The sequence below is a fragment of the Accipiter gentilis genome, chromosome 24, assembly GCF_929443795.1.
Source record: "Accipiter gentilis chromosome 24, bAccGen1.1, whole genome shotgun sequence".
NCBI classification, from domain to species: Eukaryota; Metazoa; Chordata; class Aves; order Accipitriformes; family Accipitridae; genus Astur; species Astur gentilis.
This window is the reverse complement of record NC_064903.1, coordinates 570,244-581,812: the sequence shown is the minus strand read 5'-3', so window position 1 is coordinate 581,812 and position 11,569 is coordinate 570,244. Positions and strand designations below refer to the sequence as shown.

Genomic DNA, 11,569 nt, shown 5'->3' with positions numbered 1-11,569 from the left:
CAGTCCCCTGATTGCTCTCACCAACCTCCACTTGCTGGCAGATCTGTATCAGCTTGGCCATCTGGTTTTCCAGTTCACTGTTGCGTTTAACCAGGTTGGTGAGATTCGTCTCCAGGGTTTGCTGCGAGTCCAGAAACGGGAGAGGAGAAAGAGAAAAAACAAAAAGATCAGCAAAGCTGGAGGACTGTCCCCAGTCCCCCATTAGCAACCGAGAGCATTTGCCACCCAACATGCTGCCTGAGGGAGTGACGACTTGGGCAAAGGCTCTTGGGTTTCTTGGCACCTCCTGTCCATGCTGGTGGGTTGCGCAAATGCTTGGCCCAAGATGGGGGCCACCGAGCTCAGCGCCGTGGTGGCCCTGAGGAGGTGGCAGCGTGGGTGTCTGCCCTTTGCTGCTCCTCTGGAGATGGTCTGAGAAGCCGGGGTGGGTTGTGTTGTTGCAGCAAAGCTGAGTTTCTCCTGTGTTCCCTGGAAAACTGTACTGGCAACTGTACTCCTGGAAAAACATCAGGAGTATCTAAGTTTCTCAAAAATGTTCCCAAACCACTTGCTGCTGCTGCTGAACCCTCTGACAAGGTAGGAGAGACTAGAAGTGCCCCTCCCCCTGTTTCTACCAGGAAAGAAGCCAGCACTGCTATTTTCGTCATCAATTTTGGTTTGCACGTGGTAAGGAAGCCAAACAAGAGCCTGCTGAACCATCAGAGAGGGACTTCTCTCCTTTGCAAACCATCCCTGACGGAGCAACACAGGCACAGGCAGGGAGAGCAACGTGGCAGCTCCAGACCAAGCCACGGGGACAGCTTGCCCCGTGCGGGCAGCCGGTGATCCCCAGCCTCTGCCAAGCAGCAGGGACAAAACCCTCCCCAGCTCCTGCCAGGCTGCCCACCGCTGCCGAAACCCGGCTGAGTGCGGCCGTTCCCTCCCACCACATCCCACCTTTTTAGAAAAGTATAAAGAGCTATTCTGCTTTGATGGCCAGCCAGCAAGCCTGCCTGCTCGGAATGAATCGCTCCTATTTTCCATCCCTGCTCTCCCCTCTTCATCCTCTGTTGGTACCAGCAATAAAGGGCCCCCGGGAGAAGCTTGTGGTCCCCGCCGCAAGCTGCCGGCACTCTCCTTCCCATCTCCCCAGCCACGCTGCCTCTTGCTCGTGGGAGCGGATCACCGCCGGCAGGTCACAACCCCAGCGGCGTGGGGATCCCCGGGGAGCACGGTCTGTTTTGGCACCCGCAGGCTGCAATATTCATGGAGCAGAATGGGATCCAGTGGAGCGCAGAGAAAGAGCCCATTTGAAAAGATTTCGATATCTGCGGACACACGGTGGACTCGTATTTCTTTCAGATATCAATAATTTACGTGACACCGCATTTCCATTAAAATACGCAGTTCCACTAAGAGGAAATGTTTTATAACAAAGCGCTCACTACCTGTTGCAACGCTTGTCGGGAAAATGATATCCTATTAATATTTTAAACTTCAGGGCTGGAAGAGGATCCCTGCGGTGTTTTATTCATCCTCAGCTAGAAACTGCAGTCCAAGGCTTTCATCAAGACTCCAGCAGACCCATAAACACGGCCTTTCTCTGCACGCACAGATAATTTGGGGGCTAGTTAGCCAAGAGAACTTGAATCGTAGTCATGAAGCACAGGCAAAGCATTCATTCCTGAAAAACCACTGACTCCTAAAATACTCTGAGCTCGTTTGCAATCCTGCAAATTGCTAGCCAACGGCGGGTGAAGCAGAACACAGAAACAGGCTTGAAAAATGAAATAAAACCCAGGGTGCCTCAATTAAGTGGAAAGTGCTTTGCACAACAACGCTGTATCGATAATGAAAAAGCCAGCTGCTAACAGTTCCTGCCACCCTTTTTCCTTATAGCTCAATATTATTAAACATAATTTGACTAAAGCATTGAACATTTAACTTGCTAATTATCTTCCTCATCACTAACTCGGCTGCACTGAAGTTGCAGCTTTGAAATTGCAGCAGATCTGCTTTAATGTTCCAGGGCTGTTGATGGAGGGCAGGAAGGGGAGGGAGGGGAGATGAGCTCGATACATGCTCTTTGAAGCACACGAGTCCAAAACACATTTGCAGCATCCCAAGTTTTCCAGGGGACAGCATCACTACTCCCCCATCCATAAACATGCACAAAACCTGCCCCTGAGCACCTATCCCTTCGTTAAGCGTACGCCGATACTGCAGTGATGCTGAAGCAGTGGGCAGTGTTTTACTCGTATTAATGATGGCTCAAAGAGCAAGCACCCTCTCTGGCTGCTCCCCGGTTTTGCAGGGCTTCCTTAGCGAGGCACCTCTGACTGCTGCAAACCCTTGTGCAGCACGTGAAAATGCAGATGGAACCATTTCCTTCTGTTTGATTTGCTGAAACAAATAAAATATACTAGAAGCTTTGATTACACCAGCTGGTTATTTTGTAGGTATATATAAATTACGGCAATTATAGGGGCTGTTTTTTAATTGCATTATAACATGCTCATAATTTCCCCAAACATTCACCTTCTGGCCTGAAATACAGAATAGTTGATTTCGCTACAATTGGGAAGTGAGAAAAGAGATGAAAAGGAAACACCACCATGTCCTTGAGCAAAAGTCACTGGCGTTCAGTGAGACGAAGGGGCCGGGTCACCCAGGTGATGGAAACCCGTTTGCCCGGGGACAGCGGGACCGGAGACGAAGAGTGCACACATACGGTCACTGTGGGAAAGCAGCTGAGCCTTTCCCAGCCTGAGCTGGCTGCAGCCGCACAGCTCGCAAAACACCCTGCCAGGATCAAACCCTCTCCGGCAGCTTTGACAAAGCAGCTCAGCGGCTGCACTTCATTTACCTGCAGGTGTCCAGATGCAAAATAAATATATTTGGCACCCAACCAAAGAGGCTGAATAACATGGCACCGACATTCATATTTTATTTAGTTATGTGCATGATGAGCAACAACTTCTCGATTTTCTTTCTTCTCCAAATATCAAACAAGCAGTTGAACTAAATATGGATTTCTCTATTCCTGTTTGAAGATAGCATCAAGGTTGGGGGTTCAAGACAACTTTAGGAATTACAAATATTAGGCTTCCTCCTGATCCGCTGTGCTTTGTCAAACATGACCCTGCCTGCACCTGGCAGGAGCATCCTGCACTCCCTGCGCTGCTGGGAGCTGCACTCCATGGCAGGTCCCCCCACACCAGTCTGGAAGCTGGTCTGCACTGGGAAACGCAGTCAGCCTCATGGCTTCAACCAGCTGGGAGATGGGAGCAGAGCAGCCTCTGAGCCCCAAGCAGGCTGGCAGGGAAAGGGGTCCCCGCTGAGTTGCTCGGGAGCAACGCACAGACCTGGTCTTGCTGGAGCCACCGGGTGAGCGGGGGTCTGATTCCCACGGGCTTTGAGCCGCACGAGCCTCAGGTCTTCTGCACCAGTGGGAACCCCTGGGCATGGGACAGGAGAATATGGAGTGCCCTGTAGCTGGGGAAAGCCTTAGACACGGGAGTGCAAAGGCTATCGGTGGCATGGGGGGCTTTTGCTGCTGCTGGTCTGCACTAACGTTCACTTGCAACCAGCCCCAGTGCTGCTCTGATGGGCGAGAGGGCTCATCCCAGCGAGCCTGGAGAGACAGCAGGGAAGGGCGTCATTTAGCTCTGCCTTATTACAGGACGGGCTTTCCACATTTATCTTCGTGCAAAGGCAGCCAAAACTGGAGAGTGTTTACTTTCAGCGATTTATTTAGTGCTTTTTTCATTGCTCTTGTTCATTTATAATTGCTTTCAATAAAGGACGCGGGTCCCTGCCGCCCTGCTCCCTCCACATACCACAGACACAAACCACACGTGCATCCATAAACACGCGCATGCACACACGCGCAAAAGCCAAACCAGCTGCAAAATGCTTCCCCGCACGCCTGCCGGCCCCAACCTCTGGGGCTGCAAAGCAGCAGGAAAACGTGTCCCTGGATGCCTACCACCATTCACCAGCTTCACCAGAACAATGCAGGGGAAGGGCACCTGCAGCAGCTGGCTGGGATTTCTGCCAGGCCAAGGATGCATGGCCAAGCCCTCGGTGGCCGAGGATGTGCTGTCAGGGCTCCTGGCACGGGGAAGGATTGCTGCTGGGTGTCCTCTTTGGTGGAGCAGCACAGGAAAGCCAGATGCCACCAGTACGTTGCCCAGGGTATCTGGAGTCAGCCACAATCGCTCCTGCAGGAGCTGGTCAGATTTTAAAACCTCAGTCAAAAGTTCTTGATGGCATCCTGCAGCTGCAATGCTGCTGGAGCCATGGGAAGCCCACAGCCATATCCCCGCTCCCAGCCAAAACGCTGCTGTGCACTGAGCTTCTGCCCCAGGCACCCGCTGGCTTTGTGGGGACGGGGGCACCGACGTGGCTCATGTCTGGAACACCAGCACGGCCTCTCCTCCTAACCGGCAGCTGGCCTGCGTTACCTGCAGCCAGGGTCAGTCCCGACCGCATTTGCCTCCCTCCGAGGTGCATTTTGGGGAGGGAGGGTGTTGGGGTGGTTACGCAGCACCTCCCAGCTCCACTAACGACAGCTGCTGCTGCGCTGCCAAACCGAAAACCCAGGCGTTGGCGAGCGCAGCACAGACCAAGGCTCTTCTCCGTGGCCACGGCAGGTCCAGAGCCCTGGCACTGCTCCCATGCCAGCAGATGCTCCCGCTCCCATCTCCCCTCCCCAGCAGGCAGTGAGAGCACAGAGCCCACCCGCTATTTACCACCATCAGCCCTGGTAGCGACACATCCCTCTGAGAGGATGTTTATAACCAATTCCCAGCCCCCAGAAAAAAAAAAAAAAAAGAATCGGGGGAAATATGATAAGCAAGGCAGCTGCCTGCCTTTGCTAAAAGAATTTCCCCAGACAATAGGACAAGTGACTGAAAGACACGACTGAGCTGCCGAGCAGCTCCCGCGCAGCTCCCGCCTTGTGACACTAATGCATTTTAAGTCGCTTTGGAGCAAAACACACCGAGTAAAAGCTGAAATAAACTGCCAGCTTTCAGTGCCTGGTATCGCCCTAACCGGCAGAGCTGACCTAGAAAATCAAGTAATTTGTTACGGCGAGGTTCTGACAGTGTTTCTAATTGTGCTGAAGAGCGTCTAGAGCAGGAGCCCTGAGCCAGGCAAAGAGGCTCTGGTAGTTATCCCACCAGTCCGCCACCTGCACGGAGGGGGACAGGGAGCGAGGGGAAGCACTTGGCCGAGAGACGAGGATGCACGAGGGTGCAATTCAGTGCAGCGCAAAGACAGCTTGCAACATCCCCCTCCATGTCCCTTGCCCAGTCAGAGCAATTAAGAATGGCTCTGAATGTGTTTATCAGGTTTAAACCCTGAGCGGCTCTTTCTACGCTCACCTTCACGCTGGCCTGGGAAGCGGAGGAAAGCTCCCCTGTGGGGAGCACGGCTGGTGGCCGGGGGTGCTGGGGACACGGCTGCGGGCATGCCACAGCACAGGGCTCCCCGCTGCATCCACCCAGGCAGCATCACAAGGCCCGCGGTGGCAGTCACCGGTGCTGCCCCGGCACGTGGTGCTCAAGCAATGTCCCGGTCCCCAGCCTGAAGTCTGGGGGGCGGTCTCCTCACCCCACGCACAGCAAGCACAGAGTTATCTCAGCCCAGCAAGAGCTGGGGCTGGATCCTGCTCTCAGTGGGGCAAAGCTACCGTTTCAGTGACTGTGCTCCAATCTGCAATGAGATAAAAGAGAGAGGAAGGAATCAGCCCGGACCCCAGAGGGGAAGCTTTGCTGGGCTGAGCAGGGACATGGGTGCAGAGGGAGGGCAGGCAGGATCAGAAATAAGTGCTTCTCCACACAGCCTCTCAACGCAGACTGCATTAGCACACGCTGTATCTAGTGTCTCCTTGGGAATTTAAATTTAGGAGAAAAAATAAAAGAAGAAAAAACCCCAAGTAAACAGGGCTAACTGAATGTAAAATTTGCAGCTGTTTGTTGTGCCACTGCCTAATTAGCACATATTGGATTTCCATTTTTTTGGCTCTTCTTGAGCATCTTCTTTTGGACTGAGCTAACCAGCATTGCTTGGACTCGTCTCGATTATGGGGAGCAAGCCCCTCTTCTGTCTTGCCTTGTGAGACATAAGAAAACAATCTGGGCATGTAACACAGCCCTCCCCGAGCGCGCCGGGCTTTGCACATACCCCCACATCCACCCCCCGGGACACCATTACAGGTGCGGCAGGTTCCCAGCAGCTCTGGCACTTAATTACTGGATGGTCCCAAAACCAGCCTAATGAGAGCAGACGAACCTGTGCAGATGCTTAACCACCAAAGCAGCAACACGTTATTTACTCCTTCCCACGGCAGCTCTGCCGAAAGGCTCAGCTCGCGCGTGGCTTCTTCCCTCCATCCTCTGGCGCATCCGCGGGGCTCCAGATCCCTCCACCGCTGCAAAGGACGAGGAAACAACACACTGACCCCAGAGGGCAGGAGGGTTTGAGCTTGACTTGTTTCCCTACCAGGTTTCCAAAGCTCCTGACCAGGCACCGCCGAGTATAGCTGGACTCGGCACGGTTCTCCTCCAGTGGCGTGGTGGGCAGGGAGGCAGCTCTTGCAGGCAGCTGTAAGGTGCATTGGTTTCTTTTTACTTCTAGCAGTATCTAACAAGCACTGTTTTGGCCACTGGCTCGTAACATCTAGAGTTTCTCGCCACAGAGGATGCAAGTCCATCACTGAAGGAGGGACAGGGAATCACCACTCAGATGCTTGCCAGAGGACGTGCCCAGTGGGCAATCAAATGTCCTGATGTCTCCGAAACGGGAGCCGTCCCAGTTAGCTGTGGCCTAAATACAACGGGTTGGAGTGCCCAACCAGAGCGGTGACCCTCTGCCTGTTCACCCAGGTGCTGCCCAGGCCATGCCAGGGGTGGGGGGGGGGATTGCCTGGGGCACACGGGGCAGGAGCCTGTGCTGGCAGGGACCTCCCCGGGATGCTCCTGCCCCTATCTCAAGCCCTCATTTCCTTAAGAAAGGCTGCCAGGGGCTTCTCTTGCCAGGCTCTCTCTAAATGAGAAATGCATTTCCTCCAAGGGGAGGCAGCCAGGCTTCTCCAAACCCATCACCTGAGGAGACAGTAAGGTTTTTTTTACCCTTCACATAATTGCTGTGGGTTTTACTGGTCTGGACGTCGGTGCTGCAGGTGATTTTCTCAGCAGCTCCCCCAGGGCCTGGCTACACATCAAGGTAAAATTCTTCATTAGAGCCCAAATTCCCTTACCTCGTCGGTAAGAAGGGAAGCGCTCCTTGCCCAACACATGCACGCAGGCACACGATCCCGTGCCTGACAGAGCTTAAGAGCAGCAACATCAAAAGGTCGGCTGATTCGGAGACCTGCAGCCTCCCTGCGACCTGCCCTGAGCCACACGCCAGCAGCCGGAGGGGTGGGAAGGGTCTGCAGCCTGGAGGAAGGTGCTGAGCAGAGCAAGTGGGTGTTCCTGGGCAGGGAGGGGACTTTTCTGCCCGCAGATGTGCTTACCTAAAAAGCAACATGTTTCCAACACATCGTCCTTCCCTAATAGAAAGGATACAGGAAAACTATCTGTTGTGGCTGACAAAACTCTTCCACTCAGCATCCAGTGCACGGCTGCAAGGAGCCCTCAGCTTACAGGTGACAAGCAATCTCCAAGAGTCATCTGGCCTGCACAAGAGCCAGTGTCTCCCTGTGGTGGGTGCAAGGCTGCAGAAACCTCAGGCCGGTGACCCCAAAGCACCGCAATAGCTGCTGATGCTTCCCAGCCCGCTGTTGGGCCATCCCCTGCCTTGCAGCGGGGCAGGAGTCAGGGGCAGACCCTGACGTGGGGCACGTGCCCCAGGGTCGCACCCTGCATCTTCACCACAAGTCGTCTACACCCCTGCACGTGTCCCGCGGATGTGAGCCGTTGACTGGATGTGAAACGAAGGCTCCATTAGCATCCGTACTGCCGCCTAAGTTACCGAGTGACTACGAAGCACAAACAACAAATTGCTTCATTAGGGTGAGAGGTTTGATGCTGAAGAGCAATGGTGTTAATAATGAAGACATGACAGCAGCAGCCGCTCCTCCTCTTGGCTATGCCAAGGGACCGGAGGAAAGCAAGAGGAGCGGCCAGGGCTTCTCCTGCGCTCCGCCCAGGCGCTCCTGCTGCCCTGTCACGAGCCCATGACCACTAACGAGACGGCAGTCGTTAGGGGCTCCTAGGTAGGGGAGTGGGTAAGCCTCCTTTGCAGCAGCAAAGACGTGGTAATGAGAACGGCTTGTTCATCCTTCTCAGGAAATTCCTCTTGTCCCGCGGCTTCAGATGAGCTCTGGTTTTTGGCAGGATGGGAGGGAGAATGGAAACCGTACTGGCATCGCTCGCAAGGAGAGTTACAGTGAGCCTGTTCGATTTACACAGATGCGGTTCATGACCACTGAGGCAGCTGGAAAATCCTGCAGCTGGAGTGAAGAGGCACTTAAAATGAAAGGACGTGTCATATTTTCACTCACCCAGATTTGTAGTGCTGTCAGCTTCGCGTGAGGATGCTCGCTGGTGCAGCTGAAGCAGCCCTGGTGCCATGACAGCTTTACGCCTTGCAGGGAAAGCCACATCCCAGACTCACTGCCCCACAAAGCCACCAGGAAACCTCACCTCTTCCAGGATGTATAACACCACCTGCTTCTGCAAGTGCACCTCGTCCTGGCAAACCCACGCTGCGCTAGAGAGAGGCCCATGGCTGGCCGCAGGGCCGGTGCTACAAAAGGCACCTTTGGTTTTTTGGGGAGATGCTAGCAACAGCAAGCGCTTACCCCAGATGCTGGCTGGTGCTGCCAAGGGGTGCGTGCTCATGGTGAAAGACCTTTAACGAATTAAAGGAGCGCTTTCCTTGCCTGTTGTTAAATCGAACCCTGAAGCCCGGCAGGGCTATAGCACCCAATGTTCTCCACGCAAGTGAGGCGACCCAGGGCTGCAGACCCCTGTGTGGGGTAATGCAGCGAGCACAACCCTGGCTCCTGGGTTTTCCCCCTCAGGACCTGCCCTAAGACACCATAACGAGGTGCAGAGGAGCCATGCTTGGGACGGGGGCCAGGCATGCAAACACATAAGCGAATTTCCCTCATCTGGCTCCACTGACCTCGCTCCCTTCCCCAAGGGACCCCTCATGCCAGCGAGGCACCGACCGTATGTCGTCCCCACCGACCTCCCCACATTGGGTGCAACACGTCCATTGGCAGAATCACAGCTACCTTTCACACCTCTTGGGGCTGGAAGCTCCTGGAAAAGGGACCTTAACACTGATGCGACCCAAGATATTGCACTACAAAGGTTTCCAGGCTCCAAAGCACCTCGTGGACCTTTCCCCTGAGGTGGAGCAGCTTTGCCAGGGCCCCTCTCCTCCCTCTGCCAGTGACAGTCCTTGTCTGCCAAGGAGGACGACACCTCCCATGAATGTCCAGCTGCATAATTGCACCTACACATCTTTCTGAAGCCCACCACATTCCTCCTAGAGCTCAGCCCTCTGAATGTGGCAAACGGCCAGACTTCTGCATGGTCTTACTGCTGCCAGGTCTGGGACCGCTCCCAAGCATCACTCCGTCCCTGTAGCACACCCTCATATACCACGGGGACACTACTGAAGCACATCCTCAACTACGGCGGCGATTTCAACTTCTACCAACACACACATACACATGCAGAGCTTTTGTCTTCTTAAGGCATATCTGGTTTCTCAACTAAAGAAACGAGAGGAAAAAAATAGCTGTGGGTAAAACTTGCTGCCTGTCAATGGGAGCAACCCAGGGTCATGCTTACCTCCTCCCAGAAACTCACTCTTTGGCCTCATTTCCCCAGGAACACAACAAAATGTTTCTGTTCCTACAGACAGGCAACCTGAGGAATGGGGTGGGGGGAGCGTGCTAATTCTCCTATAAATCAAAGCTGTCCCGCACAGTTCCAAGGGTGGGGGGGAGAAATCACATGAAATAGTTTAATGTTGTCATTTCTCCAAAGCTGCTGATTAGTTGCAGACTCGCTCTGAAGCATCGTTTTGGCAAGTTTTGCTGTCTGGCTGCTTTGCATGCATCTCGAGGACTTACATTTCCCCTGTTTGCTCTTTCCGTCTCTGCACTACTTAACAGAACCAGGAGCTTTGCTTCTGAAAATATTCCTTCAGGCAAAGATCCTGTAAGAGCCCTAACACCTGCATGTCTTTGGCACGAGTCGTCCTCCTCACCGCAGAGAGAGGAGGAATGGCTCGCTGGTGATGGATAACCTCTTGCTGCTGGAGCTCATCCACACAAGCACATCTCCCAAGGAACAAGCTGTTCCCTGGCAAGTCACGTTGATCTGTTTTCCTGGGTAAAACGAGAAAAAGGACGAGAACAAGCCAACTGACACCCCTTCTGTTACAGGGTGACTAGACCTTCTCCTAAGTCACCACAAGGTGTGAGGGCCAGCAGTAAGTCCACTCAACCGCAGTGCACAAAGGGGAAAGCCGTGGGCAGCCTGCAGCTCCTGGGCTTCTGCGTGCCTTGTCCCAGGAGCTGGAGGAGAAACCCAGGAGCTGCCCAAAGGAGAGCTCCGCTTTCACGCTTCCACCAAATAAACTTCCAGCAGAGGCTGGTTCCCTTCATCCCAGTGACAAGTCAGCACAGGGTAAAGCGCAGCAGCTTTTTGGTGGTCTCTCTTCTGCATCCTTCATCGCTGACTGAGACATCAGGGGACAGACCTTGTCATGATATCCGCTTCCAGGCTACGGAGGGGCAGGGACATCTGGCAGCTCCCCTCCAAGACCCCAAATCCCCTGGTTGCCAGAGGACCCGAGCCGAGGCAAGTGGCTGCCCTACGGATGTGGGAGCACCACAGCATCTCTCCCTGTTAACCGGCTGCCCAAGGCCAACCCCATGGGTGGGATAACTCCTGCCTGCCAGCCAGAGTGACAGCAGGCCTTGCAGGAGATCAGATAGCCTGAGGAGCATGTTCACCCAAAGGTAGCTGTTTGCATCTGTGCTGGTCGCCCGGTTCCCCCTATGCTGACCAGAAGTGATGCTCAGAAGCGGTTCATCCCCCCGGTTTACAGCTGGCACAGAGCAGTGGAGCCACACTGGAGCATTTGCTCCTCTCTCTGGATGTCAAGATGGTCCTGATGGGATGCTGCCACAGCAGAGGGCTGACCTCAGCCAAGTCGGGGCTCCATTCTGGCCACCCCAACTCGGCAGCGTGACAGACCTCCAAAACATTAACAAGTTACAAACAGATCAAGAAATCAGAAGAAGAGTTACTGGTGATAGCAGAAAGCTTTCATTTCCAAGGCAGCTACAAAGAGAGCAGCAGCTGGGGACCAGGCTGGACACGATGCCTGGGGCAGCCCCAAGCCACCCCGCAGCGCACGTTGCTCAGAGAAGAGCCACGCTGCCGGCACAGCCCAGGCGTACGTAGTGTGCTCCCAGGAGCATCCCCGCAGCGCTAACGCGGAGCCGACGCTGGCTGAAAAACCCACCCGTGCAGCCAGAGAAACGTTGAGACCCTTGGCCCTGGTGCGGCCAGCTTGGTCCCAGCACCCACAGCAGCCTCTCTGATCCACT

The 11,569-nt window shown here is 54.4% G+C and overlaps 1 protein-coding gene across 4 annotated transcripts in view; it reads right to left on the bottom strand.

The window, feature by feature from the left end:
• Positions 1-11,569, bottom strand: part of MID2 (midline 2) — a 136,409-nt gene that overhangs the window by 39,556 nt on the left and 85,284 nt on the right. For all 4 annotated transcript variants that reach the window (XM_049828256.1, XM_049828255.1, XM_049828258.1 and 1 more), the window contains exon 3: positions 26-121. In XM_049828256.1, coding sequence (XP_049684213.1) covers positions 26-121 — 96 coding nt within the window. The remainder of the gene's footprint in view (positions 1-25; positions 122-11,569) is intronic.